Source organism: Sesamum indicum, linkage group LG1 (assembly GCF_026168435.1).
Source record: "Sesamum indicum cultivar Baizhima isolate 11 linkage group LG1, ASM2616843v1, whole genome shotgun sequence".
NCBI lineage: Eukaryota > Viridiplantae > Streptophyta > Magnoliopsida > Lamiales > Pedaliaceae > Sesamum > Sesamum indicum.
This window is the reverse complement of record NC_142657.1, coordinates 22,986,357-23,012,252: the sequence shown is the minus strand read 5'-3', so window position 1 is coordinate 23,012,252 and position 25,896 is coordinate 22,986,357. Positions and strand designations below refer to the sequence as shown.

At 36.2% G+C, this 25,896-nt stretch overlaps 3 protein-coding genes across 5 annotated transcripts; 1 reads left to right on the top strand and 2 right to left on the bottom strand.

The window, feature by feature from the left end:
• Positions 1–129: 129 nt before the first annotated feature.
• On the bottom strand, positions 130–14,526 carry LOC105172867 (RIC1-like guanyl-nucleotide exchange factor). 3 transcript variants are annotated; one of them, XM_088878692.1, is made up of 23 exons: positions 14,166–14,525; positions 13,948–14,055; positions 13,541–13,689; positions 12,257–12,338; positions 11,635–12,059; positions 9,680–10,112; positions 9,368–9,591; positions 7,518–7,713; positions 7,217–7,362; positions 6,959–7,133; positions 6,814–6,867; positions 6,264–6,443; positions 5,109–5,221; positions 4,164–4,340; positions 3,833–3,890; positions 2,896–2,955; positions 2,453–2,494; positions 2,224–2,354; positions 1,944–2,082; positions 1,781–1,858; positions 1,209–1,325; positions 750–812; positions 130–664 (listed from the first exon to the last, which is right to left on the bottom strand). In XM_088878692.1, exons 1-23 carry the CDS (start codon positions 14,310–14,312, stop codon positions 578–580), a joined length of 3,384 nt encoding a protein of 1,127 aa, XP_088734818.1. In that variant the 5' UTR covers positions 14,313–14,525; the 3' UTR covers positions 130–577. The 3 variants fall into 3 exon arrangements, with proteins under 3 accessions (XP_088734818.1, XP_011092768.1, XP_088734825.1); XM_011094466.3 differs by having other exon boundaries at positions 1,944–2,079; positions 14,166–14,524; XM_088878699.1 differs by lacking the exons at positions 130–664; positions 750–812; positions 1,209–1,325; positions 1,781–1,858 and having other exon boundaries at positions 2,004–2,127; positions 14,166–14,526.
• Positions 14,527–16,289: 1,763 nt separating this feature from the next.
• LOC105172847 (uncharacterized) lies at positions 16,290–19,174 on the bottom strand. Its single transcript, XM_011094433.3, has 8 exons — positions 18,762–19,174; positions 18,661–18,682; positions 18,526–18,582; positions 18,378–18,459; positions 18,201–18,296; positions 17,819–17,943; positions 17,697–17,715; positions 16,290–17,214 (listed from the first exon to the last, which is right to left on the bottom strand). The coding sequence occupies exons 1-8, from the start codon at positions 18,865–18,867 to the stop codon at positions 16,549–16,551; spliced, it is 1,173 nt and encodes a 390-aa protein (XP_011092735.1). The 5' UTR covers positions 18,868–19,174; the 3' UTR covers positions 16,290–16,548.
• Positions 19,175–19,591: 417 nt separating this feature from the next.
• LOC105172842 (transmembrane protein-like protein) lies at positions 19,592–25,778 on the top strand. The gene is made up of 14 exons (XM_011094421.3): positions 19,592–20,114; positions 20,735–20,793; positions 20,960–21,068; positions 21,221–21,330; positions 21,418–21,486; positions 21,676–22,278; positions 22,871–23,403; positions 23,499–23,563; positions 23,968–24,047; positions 24,173–24,277; positions 24,562–24,701; positions 24,773–24,901; positions 25,143–25,295; positions 25,453–25,778. Exons 1-14 carry the CDS (start codon positions 19,919–19,921, stop codon positions 25,604–25,606), a joined length of 2,505 nt encoding a protein of 834 aa, XP_011092723.1. The 5' UTR covers positions 19,592–19,918; the 3' UTR covers positions 25,607–25,778.
• Positions 25,779–25,896: the final 118 nt, after the last annotated feature.

Genomic DNA, 25,896 nt, shown 5'->3' with positions numbered 1-25,896 from the left:
TCCAACTACGCAATGTAGTCAGATTTGGACTCGTCTTCGTGAGTGCAACGAACTGATGAAGTTTATTCTTGATGTTTGTTTCAAATTATGTGCACTTCAACTAAAGCAAAATTTCTGCTCAGAATCAGATGGACCAAAATTGGCTTACAGAGCTTTGTGCACAATCTCTGAATGAGCAACGCTCAAATATAGACCATTCGTACAAATATGGTATACATCCTATCCATTGCCAGCAACTTCTCTGTGAAAATGAAAGGGGGAAAAAAAAGATAATACATGCTCCGAAGGAAAAAGAAATGAGACAAAAACTAACAGTGAGAATCTTTATTTTATGGACATACAACGTTTGCTATTACTTTCCGCAAGGCAATATAATCTAAGGTGGTAACAGCTGACTTCATGAAGACTCTTTCCCCAACTCTAGAACATAGCTACTCTCCCTGCACGGAACAATGAATGTACATCTCTTGGCTAAAGGTTTTCAACTTGGCCAAGATAAAATGGAGACAACTCAGAAGCCTCGTTTACACATTCTCAATTGAAACAATCCACCATAGGCTTAAGAGAACCAGTTAGCTCATGTTCCTCCAGCATTGGCACTCGATGAAAGCTTATCCTCCAACTCCTCAAGCAAATCATGGTATTCAGCAAATGGCGCATGTGCCTTAACAATGTGTACACAGCAACAGCACAATCAGATGAGCAGAAAAATAGGCGCTCCAGCAAATATAATTTGACCAAACCTGTACCTGTATGGTTATGCTGTATGCTTTCCACAATCGCAAGTCATGTCTAAACAAATCAAAAAGGACCTGAAGAGACACACAGTAAGTGAACTACATAATTGATCAACCAGCAGGTAAAGTCTAAAGATTGTAATCAAGACCAAGTTTTCTACAAAATGTATGCGAAAGGATGAAGGTGCTATTAAAGAATAATCACACAATTATGTCAAGAAAGCATCCAGATGACAGAGGGAACACCAGGAGCTAATTTTATATGATGCATTGTATGATATCTGCATGATTTGCAAGATGTATAAGTTACATTTATTGGTATTCTCATTTATGCTATCAAGTACATAAAGTCATTACTGCATACATCGAAGTCAGACACTCAAGATAAAAGCAACAAAAATCATCTTAATGAGGGAGAAATCTCCAAGTAAGAACAATCCTTGACTACATTTACCAAAAATGCCACTATACCTCAGAACGCCTCAATAATGTGGCCAAGACCACTATCCACTCTTTAAACTTGACCGAGCACATGTGGGCCAAGAGAAATTCTGCATCCAGCCGACTTTGCAATGTTCCCATATGGAGCTACATATAAAAAGCAACACTGTTGGTGAATAATTCCAAACTACTTTACATAATGCAAAATCTCAAACTCTATCTCTTGAATTGTAGTTATTTGTCCTGATGTGAACATGTTTCTACACTTTGACATCCACAATATTCCAATCTATATGAAGCTGCTGGCTAAATCGACTTCAGTTCAGTTCAACTGCATCATGATGAATCAATCTAGGCAGCAAATAAATTGAAAACATCCAGAAGAACAATGAGAGAAAATATCACATTTCAAATTTTTAGAGAATTGAGGCAACATGCAAATATAGATTCATTTTCATCCACTAGACTAAAAAGAATGATGGGAACATTTTGCAGATAGCTGGATAATGCCAGGTACTTCGGCCCACGAAAGACCTTAAAAGTCCAACAGTAACAAAGCATTTGAAAATCTGAATCAAGAAGTGAAACTACATCCAGATTACCTTTTGCCCAATGAGTTCAAGCCCTGAAGCAAAATTCTCCAAGCGAGCACTTCCATATCTTTCCCGTTGGAGATACTCCTGCAGTCAATTTGATTATGCTTCTAATCTCAGAAGATGGATAAGAAAGCATGCATCTGAATAACTAAAAAGAAGCGAATTATACCACTAGATCAAATTGTGTGCCTTTGACAAACGCAACAAGCTTTGAAAGCTCTTTTCCAGACATCAAATAGCTGGCATGGCTTTCTAAAATATTTTTAACAGAAGAAACATGTGGACTCTGTTCTTTGAATGAGGAGCTGCTTTAAATTCACAGAAAAGGAAAATGTCTACAAGCGTCAATGGAGCTGATAAGGACAGAGAAGTGGATTAATTTTGAAAGCACTCAATTAAAGTTTAGATTATTTATCCAAATACATGCATATATATAAGTCTAGGTTTACCTTTTTGCATCCTGTGGTTGCTTTCTAAAACTGGAAGGGAAAAGAAAATATCCCAAGAATCTTGGAGAATCTCTGTCGGAATCAGCATTTGTGGGTTCATATTCTCTGCCCGATCTTAGCAGAAACCTCACCTAGTAAACACAAGAATTCAACATAAAATTGTTAAATTGCAAGGAACTAAGAAGAACAGCCATCTTCAAGAAGACATAAGATAAGATGGGACTCATACCAGCTCTCCAGCCAGTTCGTATAGAGACTCATCAAGCGTAGCCTAAATAATTGCAAATCCTTGTCAGAATGTATAGCATTGATTGAAAAGGTGCTAGAGAAAATAAGAGAACCCATAATTGCATCATAAGGAATGATATCAAGATTCAGCCATGTCAACCAAACATTATAGGCAGCACAAGCAAACACAACAAATGGATTATGTAAATGTTTACTTCGGGTTTCTACAGTAAGACTAAAGTTCCTTCAAAAATCTTAGGGCCATCTATTTTCCTAGAAATCTTTATTAAACCGCCAATATACAGCACCAGCACACTAATGCAATTTTGAAGGGGATACCAATAATGGGAAAAAAGAGTTACCCTTCCATTCTGCCAAGATTTAACAAATACAAATATGAATCTGAATTTCTTTATTTGGGAAGGAAAAGTTGGACATAGTCACCTGCAGTAAACGCAAAGCACAATATTGACTCACAGCAGGACCTTCAAGCTTCGCAATGACCTGTTCACAACAATATCAACCACACTAGCAATCAGCACAAAAGGATCATTTGCATACAACACAAGTTGTCTAGATATTTCCCCATTGACTCATAATACGAACACACAATATGATCAACAATAGTTCTGACACAATCTCATAACAGAAAATCAACAGTCAAACTCTGTGCTAAATAAAAAAGCATGTAAACATTGACCAACAAATATCTGCAACTGAAAAAATATAGATATATCACCACACAAGGATGGTTGAATAACAATGAACAAAAAACATGCTACATCAAGGCTGTTGTATGCTAAGAAGAAAGTAATTCGTTCTGCAAAACATACAACATTTTTTGGATGACTGATGACAGCTAACCATCATGTATGAATGGTAAGCAGGTAGGATGGTTGTATTTCTAATTATATTTGAGGTTACAGGTCAACTTAATTAACTATCAGCAGGGTAAATTACAAGGAGCTCCCTTAAGGTTTGCCTTAATTACAAATACCTCTGCAGGGTAAATTACAAGGGGCTCCCTTAAGGTTTGCCTTAATTACAAATACCTCTCGTTGTTTGGAAAATTACAAATATCCCTCGTTGTTTGAAAAATTACAAATACCCCTCTACAATGCTGTCACAAGGGGATATTTGTAAGGGTATTTGTAAGTTTTAGGGGGTATTTGTAGTTCTTCAAACAATGAGGAGGTATTTGTAATTATGGCAAATCTTAGGAGAGCCCGATGTACTTTACTGATGGTAGTAAGAAATATCGGAACTTCTCTTTTTAAAGCCAACAAGAAAAAATAAAAATACGACCAAGGTAATCAGAAATTTAGAATGAAACAAACTAATATACATAAAATCTGCCCAAAAGAGTGAAAATAGCACTTACAAGTATATAGCAGGCTGCAGTGCGGTACCATCTTCGCTGAAAGCATTCTTCAAACAACCTATAAGTAAAAGATTGGTTTCTAAATGACAAGTAATGACTTCAAAACCTTTCTGGAAGACAAAATTCATTTTGAAGTTACATTGATGACAAAATAAAGGAGAACTATAAATGGTGATCAAGGAAGAACCTAACAACTACTCACCTTAGAACTACACCCACTCACTTTCTCTGGTAAACATGTCAATTGAAGTTTATAGTTATTTTAAATAAAGGATGATACAATTAAAATTCCCTATTTGTACAGAAAAAGTAAGAAAATCAAGTCTCATACTCGGTTGATCTTCCAGCAGCAGAAAATAAATCTGCCCAATGTCGACCGTCAGTTTTCCGTGCTACACTAACAACAACATCGTAATATTCAGGAAAGTTTCTGATCAGATCACATGTCTTCTCCAAAAGAGAGGGAGCATGATTGGCTACGCCTGCCTGGATTTTGCTTGAATTTTGTCTGTAGAAAATAAGTGCTTATGTTCAGCATAATGATAAAATACTAATAGCATTTTATAGGAATTGCAGAATTCAGTCCTACAGAAAAGCTATTAGATCAAATTCAGCTTAAGAACATTATTTTATTTTGTTAAGCAACAAAAGCAATTTACCAGCAGGTTGATAGTAAGACATCCATAAGAACCTATATTTCTAGCATATCTTGATTAACTCATTTCACATTCATAGTTCAACAGTCAAACTGCATAACTGCAACAAAAAGATAAGTAAAGACCAACTGTCTTGGCTCCCAATACCCAAAAGGTTATTATTCAAATCAATCAGAACCTCCATCGATAAGTAATGACTTTGTTCAACTTCAGTGGTTGAAAGGACAGCTGATAGTGCATAAGTAGTGTGTGACATATTGGTCCTTCAGAAAATGCTAAGAAGTCAAATGCAAATAAAATTCATACATACATATGATCATTAGGAGGTCCGTTGACCCAAGGTCCCAAGACAATCAAATGATTAGTATATGGCGCACAACATGCAGATTCTCGCTACATTAATGGATCTGTTTATCCCGAGACTTGAGTTCAAGCTACATAAGAATATCAAATAGGTACTACAAGACCAAAGGATAGAAATAAATGTTATCTCCAAGAAATAGTTCAACCCAGTGTCAAATCAGTTTTGCCAATCAGCTGTGGCAAAAGGAACTAAACTGGGTTCAGAATGGAGTGCAACAAACTAGATGAATGAACAAAATATTCCTAAATAGATGTACCTGGAAATTTCAGCATCAAAAACTGTAAAAAGAAGCCACTCCAGACAATGAGAAAAATGTGGCTTCTCTGCCGATAATTGTGCTAGGCGTAGAGCTTCTTCCCTCTTGTCCCTCTGCATAACTCATAGTTAGAACTTTAGGATGTCGAGTACACGAAAAGAAGGATCCACTTTTGCTTTTTTCATGTAAAAAGGAGTCGCCTAGTTTAGAAGGCGAATGATTATTTAACCAACAGCAGAAAACCCAAGTCGAACAGTCATGAGCAATAGAGTTCCAGTTTCTATATAAATCCCCCTCATCGCCCCTCCACCATATACCCTCGTACAAATGCTTAGTAAACTTTCATTCATCCAAACAGGCCCACAGCCCAAGTTATTTATTAAAAAAGAAAAGGGGCAAAAAACCAATAGGAATTACACAATCATCAAATAAAGAGAGATCTTCCACCCCTACTTCTGTATGAACAAAAATCTTTGCAAATTTGTGCAGCTAGAGATTGCTGAGAGTTCTTTTCTGGTGTTTGTCATTTAATTCCTTTCCTTGATTCAAAGTTCATATTCCAATTTTTCTTGTGATTCTTTGGCTCCACAAAAGGCAATGGTCATCAATAAATGACTATATGGATGAGGGATTCTCACTTGCCAGAATTCAGCCATGTGATAATAACCAAGTCAAACTCCTCATTGCACGTTTGGTCTCTTGTTGATCTAGAGCCAGTCAGTTAAGAGCCAAGAGTATTGGCTCTATCCAACAAGAAACACAAGAGAGCAGTGTCCTAACTTGTGAAAGACAAAAATCATTCAGCATCCAGATGAGGGACATCAATGTAAGAACTTCTCATTTAAAACCATTTATGCCTGTTGGGAGATTTAAGGGAATGGCCTGTCCTTCAATCAACATATTTTAACACAATATAGTTGCTGCATGCTAGTGTTATATTGTCTCATGCTAAGACAGTGTTAACTAAACGAGTATAGCAAAATATCCATTTGATTTGACATCATCATCAGTGATGTCATTTGGAGAGGGTAAAGTGCGAAATTGGAGAAATGTGATATGGAGGAAGTGTCTCCAATTTTCAGTTACACAGGAAGTGCTATCTCGGAGAATAAGAAGTCCAACTTATTGACAGCAAAAATTCGTGTAGTTATGCACCTGAAGAAGATGCCGAAGTAGACAATGTAATATGGTTTGTGCTTGAGGAGATGGCTCAAAACATGGGAACTCCGTAGATGCTGAAAATGACATTCTCTGCGAAACACCAACTACTACACCAGCATTCGGAAGTAGACCAAGGGGGTATACCTCACGATCAAATTCCAGCTCTGGATCCAACTAAGTATCACGTCAAACCACATAAATCAGATGAAAAAATGTTAGCATCTTATAACAGCATAAACATGTATAAGTTCAGGTCTTTGACAACATACAAAAATGCAATTCAAGATAAATGAATGCTTACAACAGACAAGATCATGCATGAGTAAGTGGTTTGGACCGTTAATAGATTCTTAACACCTTTAACATAGAACCTCTGAGAACAGTTTCAACTTCACATGTTCTGTTCCGGACTATATGACTGAACTACCACCTTGGTACTTGAACATGAATGGTTCACTATACGGTCAAACATAGAAAACCGAGATACATACAAAACCTATTTGCTGGAAATAAAAGACATGAGCCATAAATTAGATAAAAGTACCTGCAAGAAGTCTTCCTGCTTAAAAGGATCAGCACCTGGAGATGGATACCAAACCTGTACATAAGCTTCAACCAGCATTAATATCAGGCATGTCAAGAAGAATGGAAAATACTTTAAGCGAGATAATGGCTATGGAAGCGATTACCTGCATCCCTCGGTGGCCATAGTCTAACCAGGAAACTTCCTCAATTAAGTTATTTTTCTCCTCTGATTGACCACAAGTAACCCAGAATAACTCTACAGAGTCAGTGAGCTCTCTTTCTCTTCCATCATCCAAATCAAGCAGTGAAAGGTCCCCATTCATCCGCAGCATTAAACATCTAAAGAACCATGCAGCTAATTACCAACCAAACCCATAGACTTTAACTGTACCAGCTAACAAACTGGAAACATAAGCACATACCTGGATGGTTCTCGGGCTAATAAATCAGAAGAGGATGAGATATCACTTTTTAACGTATAATCCCGTGGAAGCTGATCAGGGATAAACCGCATTGCAGCTGGATGGCTCTTTGCAGTCATAATTGAAAGCTCTCGTACTGTAGAAAGCTGTTTGTCATTTTATCACTTAAAAATGCATGAAGAATATAATGCATTACCATAGTCTCATTTTGAAACAAATTCTAATTTATTTCAGACTGATAGAACTATAAAAACATTATTTTAGCAACTATTCAAGCAAATTCCTTTAAGCATTTCATTACCTGTAAAGCTGGAGTACTAGAAGGTGACAGTTCACCAGTTAATTTCACGTGGTATATGTGAACATCAAACGGGTGATATGTGACAAGTAAATAGTCCTGATAAACATCCATGACCACTGGCTTTGAGAGCAATGGCTTCCGACATAATAGCGAACTTTGATCAAGGTGATATCTCGGGTAGAAAAGCAACTCATATCTGCAATCACCAGTCATCGTGAAAAAGAAGCAGGTACCAGAATAGTAAATATGTGTAGTGAAAAGTAGATACAGCAGTAGCCTATAGAAGTTGTGAAATGTACATACTCAAAGTATAGCTGTTTCAGAAAAACATTGACATCTAGCTAAATTTGAAAGAGAAACATCTCTGTTCATTTTGGTCTGTTTGCAACATTCATCAATCATCATATCGATCAAACATAGGATTAAAACTATAATAGATTCATCTTATTTGACAGAAACCTTCCTTGTGAAAAGTAAGTGCAGTTGAACATTTATGTTGGGGATAATTACAAAGCCCTCCCCTAAGGTTTGGTGCAATTACACATAGACCCCTGTTGTGTGGAAAATTATATTACTACCCTGAGGTTTGCTTCTATCTATCAAATAGGTGTTTCTATTAGTCAAAATCCATATAATGGTAGTTTGGTCACAAGATTAGATTGTCAGCACTAAGTCAGTGGTGCAAAAATGAATTTTCATTCAATTCTTTTTGTTAATATCAAATACAGTCAATTTTGGCTAACAGAGGGACCTATTTAAGCAAAACTTCAGGGATACTAAATGAAATTTTCCAAATCAAAGCGGGAGTACCTGCAAGTACGCCAAACCTCATGGGAGGTCGGTGTAATTATCCCTCTATCTTATTTATGGAAACTAGTCGCGGTAAATGAATAGGTTTGTTATGTGTAAACTTCAAAGGTTACTTGGGCAAATCATTCACAAGGGTTTCCGAAGTTCAGCATAAACAAATGAGCAGCTTCTTTCTATGGAAATATATACTAGATCACTAATACGCCACCATAACCGTCAGAACCTGTCAAAAAGGTCAGAAGCAATCTAGACAAAACTATTTTAGTATGGTTTTCTACACATCAGCTTTTATTTCCAATTAGTCCCAGCTAGTATCTTTGTTATGATCTGAAGATATCATTTAAACACTACGATTTCCATTTGAACTTACGGATGTTTTTTCTTGTTCTTGAACTGAACTCACTTTCTCATCTGCCGGTCCTGACATACTTGTAATTATGAGGGGCCAACCAAGCTGATCTAATGCAGCAACTTATTTAACTACTAATAGATTTGTGATATGGACAAATAACCAAACAAAAATGTGCAAGTAATTACTACACTAAGAAGTTCTATACAACTTCCAATTTGGACCTTTGGAACAATTTTCATTACGTTAGTGAAGAACTCACTTTTTCTTCGGTGCCTCCTTAGAATACAGGGTTAATGTCATGGGCAACCTAAATGAAGTAAGGCCTGCAACTTCTCCAATTACAAATCTGATATCAAATATGGATTTCTAGGCCAGCAGGAGTATGCGATAGAATTGCAACATTATGAAGCTTCGAGGCATAAATTAGTGTTTTGGTATGCATCACAAAATAGGTACACATGGAAACTAACGAACAGAAGAATTACGCCGGGACCCAAGAACCAGGTTAATTCCATGAGGGCGCATACTCAAACTAACGAACAAGAGAACTATGCCAGTGGCCAAGAAACAGGTTTAATTCCATTTCTAAATCCCAGTGTAACACTTGGTAGAAAAAGCAATGGTCCTCCACAGGTAATAAAATTTTAACTGTCTGTCAAAGCTGTGTTTATTCTATGAGTGAACTTACGTGTCGGAAGAGTCCACATAGTTGCAGACCACGACAATTTTCCCCAGCCATAACAATCCCCTGCATTGAATTTGTTGTTCCTGACTAACATCTCCAAAAACTCTCCAGCGCTTTAGCCGTATGTCATACAAGATTAAACCATTAACCCCTGCAACTGCCAAATACATTCCGTCCCTACTAGCAGCAACATGTAGAACAGGCCAGTTTTGCAGAATATAAGATACCTGGTACATTCCAGAGGCTATCAGAAGCAACATCTTAAAGAAAAGGGGAGACCAAAAAAAGGGCAGCCAAGTGTGTTTGATACATAACTGGAAGATTGAGGTGCAAGATCTTGAGTTCATCAGTATCTTCTGACTGTACAATAAGCAAGCGATCTTCACCATAGATAACTTGGCGGACATAGGTTGTACCAGAAACACCCCTATTGAGGCAGCATTTGCCAAAAGAGAAGGCAACAATTCTGTCCGAAGATCCTTCTTCAATAGCATAAAGCCTATATCCATGTTCATCCCAGTGCATCATTGAGGTGCCACCCATCATGGGCTCATACTTGAAATCCTGGTTTGACTTAACCACAGGAGAAGAAACAGAACCCAGACCTATCTGGCGTATCGTAGACATCAAGCGACAGCCAGAGACAGACCAAACTGTAAGCCCTCTTAACTTCCATCCAACTGCAAAAGCAGAGTCATCAGGTGTCCAAGCAATACAATTAACAGGACCAGTATCTTCCACAGAATATCTGCAATAAGTCCATACAGAAGGCATTAACTTCAGGATGTATATAAAAAGGGTCAAAGATCTAAAGCAATCACAGAATACACCAGAAATATTGAAAAAGAATGTTGAAGATTTGTAGCTAAATATGCCTGCATCATATTATCTCCTAGCAGTTAATCAGAAAAGGTAGCCAGTACATATCCCAAATTTTCATACTACTTGTATATTTGCCTCTTTAAGATCTTGAAATAAAAGAAATCAATCAGAATGTTTCCAACAAACTTCAAATGTTACTGAGAGTCGCTTATACAATTAATGGCTCACAGTTAGTTCCACAACAAATCCGCCCATGTTTATATAATTTTTCCCAATGTTCATCTTGTTGGACAATCTCGTATGTGAATCATTACTTCGGACACAATAAAGTCTTCCAGATTGAGCAGATCCCAATTTGATCATCTATCTATTATTTACCATATTGGTCTGTGTCTTTTAACTCACTGTCAAGTCATTCTGTCCTTGGATCATTCAGTTTTTTCCACCCGAGATTCTACATTGAACCAATTAGAAGGGGCACATAATTATCCTTTCAAAAAGAAAGCAAAAATGCACAATGTCATAGGCACAAAAGAAAGAGGCCCTACAGCCATTGAATTGCTTACACAACATAAAGGAGCAACAACCAACTTAAGACATGGAGAAGGTTAAGAATTTAGTCCCTACCTATGATGCCATGGACACTGACACGCCAACACAGTCACGATACATGCAAAATTTCATAAATTTAGGATACAACACGATTATATATAATATATATTTTATTTTTATATATATTCTCATAAAATTAAAATATGCAATATGACAGATATCAAAATATATAACACCATTAAGGAAACACCAAAATTTAACATTAAGATAAAACATAAAATAAGCATGTATTATATCCAAGTGCTTAATAAACACATGATGAGTTCATTTTAAAAAGTAAATAACTATCGGTCTTCAATTAAAGTACACAATGAAAAATTTCTAATCATCCAAATTAATTGAATCATCATGACCATCTCGAGATTCTCGAGTAACTTCATCCACAAATATAACATACTCCAATTTTGGTAGAGATTTAAATTGATGGAGAAGAGATTGAACAAAAGGCGAGAGAGAGAGAGACGCGGAAGAGAGATTCAAGAACAAACAAATGAGACGAAGAAAGAAAATATTTCAATTTCATATGAGAAGTGAAGTTTTCTTTTTTGTGTTCTATCCTAACCACAACTTTTTGAATTTTAAAACAAAAAAAAAAAGAAAACTAAACATGTCCTAAAACATGCTGGGCATGTTGTTGGCGTGTCGGATACTGTGTCCCTTTATCCTTTTTTATTATATATTTGCTGACATGCAAATGCCGTGTCCAACCCGCTTTGGACACTGCATGGGATGATTTTTTCAGATGTCCGTGCATTACATGTCCCTACAAACCCAGAAAGAAGTGTAATGGTTAAGCATTTCCACTTCACCAGCTTCTCTCAGTTGGAAACACTTACCCCCAATCATGCAAAGCAACAGATCTAATAAGTGATGCAGAATCTGCAAGGTCATATAACTCAACAGTTCCTTTTCTGGTTCCAACAGCAAGAATCTGCTGCTCTGAAGCAACCGAAGCACAAACGACATCCCCAGAAGCCACCCTCCTTTCAACTGTAATAGAATCGGCATGCCTTAGACCTTTCTTGCTGACAGAACATTGAATGAGTTCCCCATCAGAAAACAGCACAAATAGTAACCGCAACATAATGGAAAACTCAAGATGGACAACCCCAGAACTCCGAGATGCAACATGGTTCACATGGTTGGTCCGATCAACACCTTGAGTTCCGCTAAAAGTCAGACCATTGCCCAAGTGGGGGGACAATTTATTTGCACCAATTTTATCATTTGGCCACACATCAAGGAAAAACGCACCGGAAAACTGTATAACGATAAACAAAATCATTTACTTCTCCAATGGCTCAATTAAAGGTAAGAATAAATAGTGAAACTTTCTTCAATTAGGGACAAACAAGAATGTTTTAAACATTATACTTCAAACATTCTAACGTAACATAAAATACCTAGAGAAGTTAGTTAACATATCCTAAAAGACCTACTTATGCCAAGAGTGCATACCTCACCCTTCCACGATATGTTGTAAAGTGATCCATCAGACAGTCCAATCAGAAAGTGTTTGTTATCACAAATAAAATTGCTCCTGTCACCAAGACATGAAAACCCAATATTATACAAGACCCAAAATCAAGAGAACTACCACGGCTGGGTGGTTGTCTTCTCCACACATGGGGAAATAGAAAATCAAATTCAGGAAAGAGAAAAAAAGGGGGTAAGTTGAACAGTGAAAAATCAATGTTTCAAAAGATGATCAACCTAATCAACACAACATTGTTCTCTCCATCTCAAAGTCTATCAAACTCAGAGTCTCAGATCAGATGACAAACAGAAAAAAGGGGACCAGGGGTTATGAATGTCAAGAATCAAGATGTTTTGCAGGAAAAGAAGTAACTTTATAACTTAATAAAAAAGAAGCTTAAGGAAGTTGAACTAGTTTTCTCTTAACCATTGGTCTGAGAAAAGCAATCAGATAAGAGAATGCCTTTGAAAGTAGAAGACAACTTTATGTTCATACTTCAATAATTTGCAGAATCTGACTTAGGTATATGCTTATAGATGCGATGTAATAGAAAAAATCAAAATGTATCCACTAACAAGGTTTAAAATCCTGCACTTACTATGCTTTTCCTTCTGTACCACACGGAAAGTAATTAATTACCAAACAGGGAGAAATTCCAAGACATCTCCAATAACCTTCTGATGAAGCAGATTAGCTTTACTAAACAAAAGTTGTAATCAGCGAAAAAAACTCTACTGAGTACTGACGTCCACAAACATACATGAACTAACAATAAACCATATAAACTGTTTTCATATTCTTCTTCCTTTTCCTTGTCATATATAAAATAACAGAAAATGTTTATCGAGCCTTGCATTGCCACATTTACACAGGAAAAGGGAAGGTCATTTGGAATCAATCTATGTAAACAATCCCATCCCACTCCCACTCCCACCCCCACCCCAAAACCCAGGGAAAGAAGAAATGACTTTAAAGTAAGCAACAGCCTTCCACAAGCAAAGATTGAAGCAAAATCTCATTTTTATCTAGTTATTTTGCTGGCCCATTTTATCCGCAGGTAAGGGACGTGCACCTGTATACTAGCACTCCACTAAATAATTGCAAGATAAATGAGAATATAAAGCAGCTCCTAACATATTGTCACTGCAGCCATGGATATTTGAACATGTCAACCAGTCCATCACTATCTGAAGGATGCTATTTAGATGAGAAAGAAAGTTTTTTGTTGGACGGCAGACATAAATTTAAATGGCACAGATGCTTACACTGTCAAATTATGATTTGCAAACGGGACTTGCTCACTGAGAAGTAAAGATATGTTTGCGAGAAATAAACCAGTCGGTTGCTTCCCACCAATATGTATTTTCCTTTCTGTGATTTGCACCTTAAAAATGTGAAGATAACAGGCCGAGGTCTGCAAAAAGGGAGCAACTGTAAATTACCAAAAGCCAGCAAACAAGATATAATCATCAATTCAATGGCATTTATCCAACATATACAAGTGATTAGAAGAAAAACAGAGGCACATGTGACATATATCTTCCTCTATGAGTATCGAATACAAAAATTTGGCGCCACCTCATTTTCAGTACGGCTGCCTAAGGACAACAGCAAATGGTTGAATAAAGTATTAAGAAGAACCTTCCATTTTATCCAGTAACTCGATACTTACAAGAACGGCAATGAGCTTCGTGTCGGGACTCCAAACCGCCCGCAAATTCTCCCCCTCTTTCCGAATAGAATCCACGTCTCTCTTGTACTTCCCCAATCTCACCCTATGCTGCAAATTATTTAACACAAAACCCACACTCAATTCCACCATATTCCACATAGAAAACAGTAAATTCCAGGATTCAACGAACGAATATGAATGATGATACGCAGACACACCTGAGAAGAAGACCAAAGCTCTACGTTAGTGGGGGAGACCACGAGGAGCAACCGATTGACGACTTTGAGATATACGATCTGCTGTGTCGAGACGCAGTTGGGTGCTTCTAGGGGGATGACCTGCGGCCATCCATATGCCATATACATCTTCGAGTCTTCGTGTATGTATAGAGAGAATATCTTTAGAATGAGAGATCCATTTGAGTGTAGACTGAATAGTAGTGAAAGAAAACTAGGGTTCGTAAACTGGAATCGGATCGGAGATTTTTGTAGAGGAGCGTAAGATGCAACCAATTTTCAGGAAGAAAGAGAGAAGATCTGAGATTTTCAAAGAACCAAACGCTCAAGTCTCGGAATAATCTTTATTTACACTTGTGCCTCTTGAATTATCATATATCCGATATTTAGCCCCTCAATTTTCTTTGGATTAGTGGACCGATAGCACTATCCGTGCCTGTACTGGACCACTTTGGAACAAAATGACCCGTTAAGCCCCAACCTATATATAGCATTTCTAAATGGTGGGCCTTGGCCCAATATATGTTCAAACAATTAAACTAGAAAGGACCAAGTTTCATTTCTAGTCCTGTAATTATAGCAGTATTGCACTTTAAGTCCTTTTTTATCTATACTATATAAAAAAAGAATAATTTATTTTTACTCACAAATAGCAGTTATTTATATTGTGATATTATTTTTTTAAAATTATCAAAAATGTCTTTATTTCAACCATCCCTACTCAAATTCTTTTTTTAATTTATATACGTATGCTAATATAAAAATTTCACTCACAAATATCAGTTAATAAAACAGTGATACCAATTTTTTCTGGGTCGATAATATCACTAAATTAATTTATTTATAAAAATATAATATGTTGGTTTATTTATTTTATTTTTATTTATAATATATTTTAAAGTATAAATAATTATTTATTATATGCACGTAAAAAATGCATATCATAACGGCTAGTTCTGAAAAAAAAAAAAAAAAAGCCATATGTAATCTGATAAATTTAATAATTTTAATATATTTCGTCCCATAATTACCCAGTGAACAAATTCAGCCCTACAGTTAGTTATGTACACATTTAATCCTCTAATTTTTTAAACGTGGCATTTCTAATTATTAGATAAGATTAAATGTGCAAAGTCCTGTCATTATAAGACGAAAAAAGTAATTATGCCAACTAGGAAGCAAAACAAAAGTTATTACATAAAATATGATCAATTAATAATAATTGTATTGTCTTCATTTATTTATATTCATTTATCTCTAGCTATAAATGAAATTTCAGAAAAATATTTAATTTTGTTGGCTTATAAATTATATATTTTACAACTATCCAATATTGTAAATCATATTTTTAAACCTAAAATTTATGTTGCGAATGCAATGACTGTGGGGTATAGCAAAATATTCAGTATATATTCAGATTTGTGTCTAACTTATTTCATAGATTACTATCTATTGCGCAGATATCTTACATAATTCAATTCCTTATATGAATGTAAATCAAGATTCAAATATTTTTCTTTTCTTAATATCTATTTAGATTATATTGAAAGTGTGATAGTTTTAGAAAACTATCGTAATATGTGATAGTGTTGAGGTCACATATTGCGACCCTCATGTTGAAGGAAATAATCATGAAATCCACAACAAATGTCAGATGTATTGGACTCGCCCCCAACAAAGATACTTCAATAGTCAAGTTCAATATTGTTTAAAAGTCAATTATTTGACAATATGTACGTAGTTAATTAATTATGTAAAATGAGTGTATGTATCAATTTGGGGCCATTTATAGGTAGACATGGCAAAGGGTCTGGGTATGCATGATTCTAGGTCCCATCCCGCTGCATATATATTGTATGGTTATTCAAATATATTATAGCATTTGAACATGAAAATTCTACTGATAATGTTTTAGCTTAGTAGTTAAGGTTAAGGCTGAGTTTTTATGAACAAGTTTAAGGTTATGGGCTTGAGCCCCATCGAATATGTAGATATTTGCTCGCTTTTTGTGAATGTGTGTTGTTTCATTTTATTTGAGTTGAATCAATGTATAACTCAAGAAAAGTATATGAAAACTCCATCTAACTAAATATAATTATATACATGTTATCTAAAATAACATTTTGTTTTTGTTTTTTCGAAAAACAAAATCAAATTATCCTTCTTTTTCTTTACTCGTATATCTCTATCTCTCAAAAAATAAGGAATAACCAATTATACCACCACAATCAAATGCATCTCCAGATATTTTTAATTGTACATGTCTTTCTTCTATCTCTAAAAAATAGTTGTAAAAATACTGAACATAGCACAAGAACTTCAATACCGCCCTCACTGAGTTAACTTCCGAGGGGGATGGATGACATTAGTTAGTGGGTGGGTGATGTGCAGGAGTATAACTGCTATTTTGTGGAGGATTCGATGGAGCCAATGTATGACCATCCTGGGTTTGTGGATGTGGAGGATCAGCTACCGGTTGTTGGTTTTGTTGTTGTGGAGGATAGGTTGCTAGATGCTGGTTTTGAGATTGTGGAGGATAGGTCACTGGTTGCTCCTTCTGCGGTTGTGGAGGATAGACCGCGAGTTGTTCATTCTGTGGTTGTGGAGGATAGACTGCTAATTGTTGATTCTGTGATTGTGGAGGATAAACTTGTTGATTCTGTGGAGGATACATCGCCAATTGTTGGTTATGCGGTTGCGGAGGATAGGTTGCCGATGGATCATTTTGGTCTTTTGGATATGGAGGGTAGAGCGGCGGTGGGAGACCCTGATCTGGTTGTGGTTGCATGGGATAGATTGTCGGAGGAAAAGCATTAGCTTTTAGATCTGATGGTGGGTAAACACCTGGAGGTGGGTAAACACCGGGTGGTGGGCAAACACCGGGAGGTGGGTAAACACTAGGAGGTGGATATCCGATTACCGGAGGGATGCATTGATCTGTGCGGGACATTTCTTGAATAGGCGGTGCAAACATCACCGGTTGATCTCCAAGCTTGCCGTCCCTTTTATCCATTTCAAGTTTATGTTGTGCCTGAAAAAATATACGTTATAAGATAATTAATAGCTATTACTACTACTAAGATGCAGTTTGAATGAGTTTATAAATTTTTAAGAAAAAATTATATGATGTTTGAATGCTTTTAATTATTTAAAAAAAAAACTAATCATATAAAATCCAAAAAACAAATAGTTTCTACTTTATTTTTTAATTTTTTAAAATTTTAATCATATAAATTACAATATATTGCCACTAACATCTTGTAAGCTCTACCGTCTAAATACCATCTAAATACAAAATAAAAATAAAATCCTAACTTAGAGCATATATATATATTTATTTAGGTATAATATTAGGGTGATATACTATGTATAGTTAAATTTTGTATTATACCTGATAATTTGTATATTGGGTAAATGAATAATTGTCACATACTCTTTATTTTTAAAAAGTTGGTATATAGCAGTAATCTAAATTACTCGATATATTCAATGCATTTAAGGCATCCCACTTACCTGCATACAAGGACAGACCCTGTCAAACACAAAAGACAAAAAAAATTGAAATTAGTTTGTATTGAGTCTATATATTCTCATTTTCAAAGACTTGAAAATCAAAATAATAACCAATTTCTTACACGCAAGCAACCATATCCGCAATACAATCCAAAGCACGAGCCAACTCTTGAACCTCATCAATTCCAGAGATCATGGCTAGTATTGAAAATATGCACGCTAGTGATTGAAAAAACACCATCGTTCCCTGTTGGAAAGAAGACAATTAATTAAAACTCTGAGTAATGAGTATGCAAATACTACTACTTGTAAAATTCGATGCCCGTTGCTACAAAGTCAATTTTTGTCCCGTGTTGGTTTGTCTTTTATTTTTTGTTCAACCCTCACCAATCAATATTGTTTTGATGTGTATCGGATCAATACTCGATCGTTTTGGGCGTACAAACTCACACACACAACACACACTAGTAAGAAAAAAGATTTATAAACATAGAGTGAGATTACAATGATGCAATTGTCGCATTTTGTGGTCTGTATGTTGAACTCATCTTGCAGCATAAATCGGGTGGAAGCCACTGAATTGTTAAAGCAGAAGAAAACCTATAATCAAGAAACACTGATAAGTGAAAATCGTCACTCTGTTTATCAATCTGTCAAAAGAGAGGAGCAATCAAAATTAACCTCACTGCAAAGACACAATTCAGGGCATTTACTTTCTCCACATCTACCACTACAGGGCATGTACCCTCCACAACATTGATATCTACACAAGAAAAAACATTCAAGGTAAATAGGATGAACGAGGTGGGAAAACTAAACATTCACTTACCTGGACATGTCATCCCGAAGAGCACGTTTTCGCAGCAAATATGAGGCACATGGGCCACTGTAATAATGAAGACATCAATAGGGTATGTTTTGTTGCAAATAAATACAAAATTCGATCAAAACATAAAATACTGACCACCAAAGTGCAAAGCAGCAGTCTGCCAAGAACAAAATGCGGCATCAGTATATGTAATATGAAAACGTGCGTGCAAATAATGAAAAAGGAACCGCACATACAGGTAGGCTCGTCTATGGGAGTCCTCATGAGAGATGTGTGCCAGAGGTTTCGGTAGCTCCGGCGAGCCTCCATTTTCTCCAGATTCTCCTGAGCCATACCCACCATTTTGAGAATGCTCCGCTTGATCTATATATATATCTCAATATGTCAAATTCTATCTACGCGAATACTTAAAAATGAAGTCTTTTTCTTCGCGTAAACAAAATTTTGCGTATTGGTGTGGGGGAATGAAGATAGAAATCAAAGCAAGAGGCGACGGAATCATACTATATATATTTGTACGATTTAGGAGCAGTTGGAAGTAAAGATACAAAAAAAAAGATGGCAATTGCAAAGCAGAATTGTCGAGGGTTTTGAAATGTGCACCCCACATTTTTGATGGATGTGATGAGTTCGTTCTCGACGGGTCATGTAATAGTGCAGGGTTTGCTGTTCTTATCATGTATTTATTTTTATATTAAAAAAATTATTTTATTTATTCGTTGCTAACATTGTATTTTAATATAAAATTAATGACTTTTTTTTTTCTCAAAATAATTAAAAACTGAGTATAAGTGTTGGTAAATAAATAAAAATACATTTAATCATGATATGAATAAATTAATTATTTCTTTGATGTCTCTTGAAAGATGTATAGGAAAAATAGGTCTTAAGGTTCACAAGTCATTTAAATTCATTGTTTGTAATTTATGTGAGTCGTTTTTCTGTATTGTCATAAAAAATAAAAATGTTTAGAAATGAAGTATATTATTAAAATTTGTAAGAATAGAAAACAAAAAAAGAGAGTATATGATCAAAATAAAATGTGAAAAATCCGAATAAATCTATCAAGAGTCACAGCTCACAAGGACTGAGAAGAGCGTGTCATCCACGCCTCCTGACTCCTGCCGGGGTTGTTGAAGTAGAGACGCCACAAGTCAACCCGCAAATCCAGAAATGATGCACAAAAATCGACAATTATACAGTTTAATGAGTCGAATTCTGTAGATAAAAACATTCATCACCAGATGCAGACAGCATTAGTTGTTCACACCGACAAACTGCGCAGTCTAGTCAGTTGCAAACATAGACGAAACCACGTTTGTGAATTTCCCGGACATTCTTCTACTTTTGCTTCATCAAGAATTGTACCCTCCATGAATCTTGATTGTATAGGATGAGAAAAGAAGCAAAGAACAAAAAGATGGGAAATATTTGGATTCTGGGTCGATCTTATCTTAGTTTGTGTCTCATCTTTTTGGTACATGTGTGTGTATGTGATTCACAAGAACAAGCGTTCAACACTTACACTATTTCCAGCTTCGCGTATTCAAGAACCTATCTCAAGCCATATGAATGGCGTTACATTAGAGGTAAGTTGTATCAATTGATGAATTTATTCTCTATAAGATAGGAAATTTTAAATGATTCAAAGTTCTAATCTTTTTTGCTTTGCTTGTATGAATCTGTTCTTTTGACGGCTGGGTGGTTGAGAACTGGTCTTTTGTTGATTTAATATGGTTATCTTGTTGTGGTTTGTTGTTTTTGGGCATTATGAGATGTAAGGCTTGGAGGGTTGTGTTAAAATTTGGGTTTTTCTCTTTTAATCTTCTTGTATAACTTGTTTGATTCAGACTAAGTTCTTGGTCTTGTGTATTTATTTTGTGATTATTGTTGTTCTTTTTTCTGTGTTTCTGAGCATTAGAGTTCTTGCCTTCGGGTTACCGGTTACCATTCCTTATTTTAGTTGTTCTTGGCAGTATCTTAGTTAGAAAAGTTCATTTAATAGAATTCTTAATCTTTCAGGATTCAGTTTGGTTGCCTTCCCTTTTTGCTCTTCTAACTTTTTGGTGGTTTAAGGATTGTGATTGTAATGGAGATTTATGTAAAGAAATAAGACTCTAGCCTAAGAAGCCTGTACTGCTTTTAATATCAATTGCTAAAATTGGTAGTTATTTGATGATCCCCTGTTGTCATCTCTGCCTCATTGCAGTTGATTTGCCACCATGGTTCTCTTCAATGTCTTTAGCTTTGGAGTCAGATGTTGACATCGTAAGTTTCTGTTTTGTTGTTCTAGATTTCTGTTTCCCTAATAGTTCTTTGGTTCCTGGCTGAATCTATCACAAAGAGAATGTTAAAGTGTTTATGCTGGGTTTGTGTTTATTTTTTCGGATTTCTCAAACCATCTGTTTAAGTTCTCAGAAAATATTGTTTACAGGATCTCAATAAAGTAAATAATGCTTCAGCAAGTTCTCTGCCAATGATTTGTTTACGAGAAGGGAGCCTTCCTCTGCCTGATGTTTATGACCCTTCTCTAGCGGGTCTAGGTAAAAATTTAATGAAGGCCAAAAATTCAGTATTAGCATATTACTTCAGATAAAGGATTGTCGTGAATACTAGTTTTTGTCTTCCCTTAAAAGATATGTTATCCTTCTAACTATGAATTTGACTGTAACTCAAGAAAGTTTTATTATTGCAGTGAAAGATTACATATCGAATGCTTCTTTTTTTGGGCCACAAAGTCTTCAAAATGTTGAGAAGTGCTACCCCATGCAGAAGAATATATGGCTGAGATTGACACATGAGCAGGTTAGTACTCCGATGGAACTTTGGCTAGTAAAGAAATGAGTTAAGCCACCAGAAAAATTTCACAACATGGACTAATTTCCTGTACAGATTTCTCCAGGTACATGGTACTTCGGGCTATTTAATGGCATTGGACCTATGCGGACGCGGTCTAAAATGGTCAGTCTCTAGCGCTGATTCCCACCAATATTATATATTAATAGGTATTATTTGGTCATGGATACTCTTTCAAAATTATAACTAAACAGAGTTGATTGTCTTTAAGTACATATTTTACAAATTCAAGATGCCATGAAATTGGGCATCAGTAATTCTTACTAAGCTTGTGTTATTCATTTTCAACTACAGATTAATCGAGGCTCTGCATACTCCTTTAGCGGCAATGTTAGTGTGGAAGGATGTGTGACCTCGTTGATGTTGGGCACATTCTGCAACCAAACAGTTAATATGCTTTCATGCAATGCCAACAATAATTTAACTGGAGCTGGTATGGATAATGAATGGTCCAGAAGAATGGAAAAAAATGTTATTGCATGCAGAAATGTCAATGGAATAGTTTGTCATGAAGATGACGGACCAAAACTCTACTCAGTAGATGTGATAGGGATTACGGAAGTGCTATTTATTGCAGCGGCAAATATAACATTCAATCAGACACAACCTTCAAACATCACCGGAAGCCATGGTCTGATGTGTTATGCTAGACATGATTCGATGCCGCTGGATAAAACTTATGATTTTTCTGGTGACCTAAGTAAAGCCCCTTTGGTCATAAAGTTTCCAAAAGCTGGTCGTTGGTTTATTACCATTCGACCAATTGATATCTTGAATAAAAGTGAAGAAGTCCAAAGCAATAGCTCAAAAGTGTGCTATTTGTTGGAATGGCAAGTTTTTCAGTGTCCTTTTGACAAGGCTGGGTTAAACTGCACAATGGAACGATACATGCTTCAGGTAGAATTTAATCAATTTTCTCCTGTTCGATATAATCTTCTTTATGATAGCTTCAGCCATTTAGTGGTTTGAAATGGGATACATCGCCTATATGATTGATAAAATTGAAATCATAAACTTACAGATCTTTACAGACGGTTGCCCTAATGATACATAATCTGTACCTGACTGATTGAGATATCCTTAAACTTCTAGCCCTTCTGAACTTGTGAGTTGGCTTCAAGGACAAGGAGTCTTTTGGGAAAAAGAATTGATCTTGGGATCTCCAAGTTCATGGCTGAAGTTTTTGACTGCCAAACCAATCCGTCAGCTTTATGTATAAATATGTTATAATCTGGAAATGCTAATTAATGTCTTTTGATTCTTGAATTGATACTGTCTGAGTGATATGAAAAGGGAATAACTATTCTGATACTGGATGAGCGATATGAAAAGGGGAATACATTTTTTGTACTTTTTGACCTACTTCTCCCTGAGCATGTAAATGTGAAACTATTGAGCTGAGATTATCTTCTCTCTTGTTATCTCTGTAATTGATTGAGAAACTTTTGGGGGGAGTTCTCTTTGACTAGCTGCTAATGGTTGTCTGCAGACAGTTCTTAGGAAAAGCCCGTCTCACCCCTTTGAATCTAACTACATACCAATAACTGAAAAGGTGTCATTAGCTTCAGATGATTTTCCTCTGGAACCCCTTCTAAGTAATTTTTCGAGTCGAGAAAGTAGTGATGATGCTTGGACATTTTTCCTCCTGGACATTCCATCTGGTGCTACTGGAGGAAATATTCACATCCGTCTCACTTCTAGTGTGAAGATAAACTATGAAATCTATGCAAGAAATGGAGGATTACCTTCTCTTAGCACTTGGGATTACTTCTATGCAAGCAGCACAAATAGCAGCAGTGGCTCCATGTTTTTCAAGCTATATGATTCAAGTGAGAAGGCAGTTAGTTTTTATATGTTATACGCTAAAGGAGGACTTTGGAGCTTTGGCTTGAGAAAACTTAATGGTGCTCATTCAACTAGTCAAACTGTCATGTCCATATCGCTAGAGAGGTGTCCACAAAAATGCTCTTCCCATGGAACATGCCAATCAGTTTTAGATACTAGTGGGCTCACATTATACAGGTTTGCATAACCCTGCTGTAAATTTAATAAGCGATTTAAGAGTAGGTCAACAAGCTCGTAACTCTCACTTGCTCCTCTTTGTATCTTGCCATCAGTTACTGTGCTTGTGATCGGGACCATGGAGGCATTGACTGCAGTGTCGAACTTGTGTCACCTCATGGTAAATTAGTATTCTTCTACTAATTAACTTGCAATTTCTGTACAGTATGACTCCTGCTTTTACTTATATGCATGGTGGTGTTAGGTGATGATGTTTTTTATTTCATTTCATTTTATTTTTATTTATAGTTCTGTTTCCAAGTTCTTAATCGGCAAAAAATCAACCAGTGTCATGTAATATAGAGTTATTTTTTTGAATAAGTAATGTAGAGTTGCATGCTTGTGTAACAAAACTACAAAAGGAAGGTAGGATCTTCATGAGGGATTAAACAGTGATTTTTGTCTTTTTCTCTCTGCATATATTGGTTTACTGTTCTCTATTTGATTTCTTTGAATTCTAGCATTGCAAGGTAATATCTTACTATATAATGATTTTTTAAATGGAAGTGCTGAAAACTCATGTAGGGCACGTTCAGCAATCGATTTTCCTCATAGCATCAAATGCGGCAGCTGTCCTCCCGGCCTTTTGGTCCCTCCGCAATAAGGTATTAATTTATGAACATCAATTAACATGAAGCGATAATGCCTTGACTTCTAATTATGAATTTCTCCGTCCTTTATCCAAGAGTATTTGGCTTTATGTTCATAGTTAAATTGAGTTCTTCTCTAGGCATTTGCGGAATGGGTTCTCTTTATGTCTAGTGGCACCGCAAGTGCGCTGTATCATGCATGTGACGTGGGCACCTGGTGTATCATGACATTTCATGTCTTACAGGTAACCGTTTTATGGAATGATCACACTTAAGACTCTGTGGTTTAGGCATCTTATAGAGAAATCCCACAATTTTGAAAAATTCCTCCTTGAAGACTGTGTAGCCAAGGGCAACAATATGCAATATTCCTGGAGGATGCCGCTGTCTAATTTTAAAAATATTGAGGGTTTTTTTGGCAATAAACACAAACTTGAAGAGGTGTCTGTAGTTATCCCTATTTTGATTAGTTGGCAGTTTGCTTAGGTTTTACTTATCTATTGCTACTTCATGATTTTTATGCTCTCAGTTCTTGGACTTCTGGCTTTCTTTCATGGCTGTGGTCAGTACTTTTGTGTATTTATCCTCTGTTAGTGAAGCTTCAAAGAGGACAATCCACACAATTGTTGCAATCCTAACAGCCATCATGGCTGAAAATGATCCCACCAGGTACTGAATCATGACAGCCATTGGCTTGTATTTCTGATAAAGTGGGAGTTAACTGTAACCGGTCTTTGCAGGGCCAGAAACATTGCTTTTGTCATGGGCCTAGGAGCTCTGGGTCTTCTTGTCGGGTGGCTTCTAGAGTTCTTTTCCCATGCTCGGTCGTTTTCCTTTTCAAGAGAGCTTCACCTGAATCTTCTTAACCGGTAGGTAAAACTTCCCTAGTCGTCAGAGATCAGTAATTCGGTGCTTACAGAGTTATGGTTAGTACATTATACAATCATGAAATCAAATTTAAGCTTTTTAATCCTTGATGTTCCTAGTTCAGGATTCTGGGCCACATTTGAATCTGAAAAGCAAGAATAGAGAAAGAATAAGCAATAGCTGAGTCCATTCATGATGTTTTCTGTTTTTGTCAGTAACATACTTTACCTGTGATGAATTCAGCTGGGAAAGTCTAAAAGGATGGATCCGCAATATAATCAAGACGACAATAAAACGCTTCCACTGGGGATTTCTTCCAGCAGGGCTCATTACATTGGCAATGGCCGCAATAAGCTGGGCATTGGAGAGCACTGAAACCTACTGGATTTGGCACAGGTATGAGAATAACTTGAAATCGCCCTCTCTCTTTATACTACCATGGCTTAAGGTTAAAAAAATTTAAGGGTTTTCTTTTTGTATTATGCGCAAACCTTAAGAGTGCGTGCATAATTTTCGCTCTAACTTTCCATGTTCGGTGCAAAATTCTGTGCAGCTTGTGGCACATATTTATATACACTTCTTCCTTCTTTTTCCTCTGCTCGAAAGCAAAAGTTGCAAACTGTGATGATGAGAGACCTCCGGATGTGGGCTATGAGTTAACTCGACAAACTTCATTTAATGGAGGTGAACAAAGTCGTGAAAGATAGAACACATTTTTTCTTTGTTTTCTTGTTATACTGTAGATTAGATATGTAATCAGTAGATGCAAAAGTAGCTGCTTAACCGTAGAACACGTTGTTATGATGCCTTCCTTTAGACCAGGTTAAACTGAACGGGTTCTTACAATGTTGTATATCTGTTTTATATTTTTCTTTCTTCTCCCTCTGTGTTATGGCGTCGTGCATGTAGTTTTCTCCAACAGGAGCTAATGTATATGTAAATTTTGAGAGGACAGCAGAGGTTACGATAAATTACACCCTTGTGATATAGAAAAAAT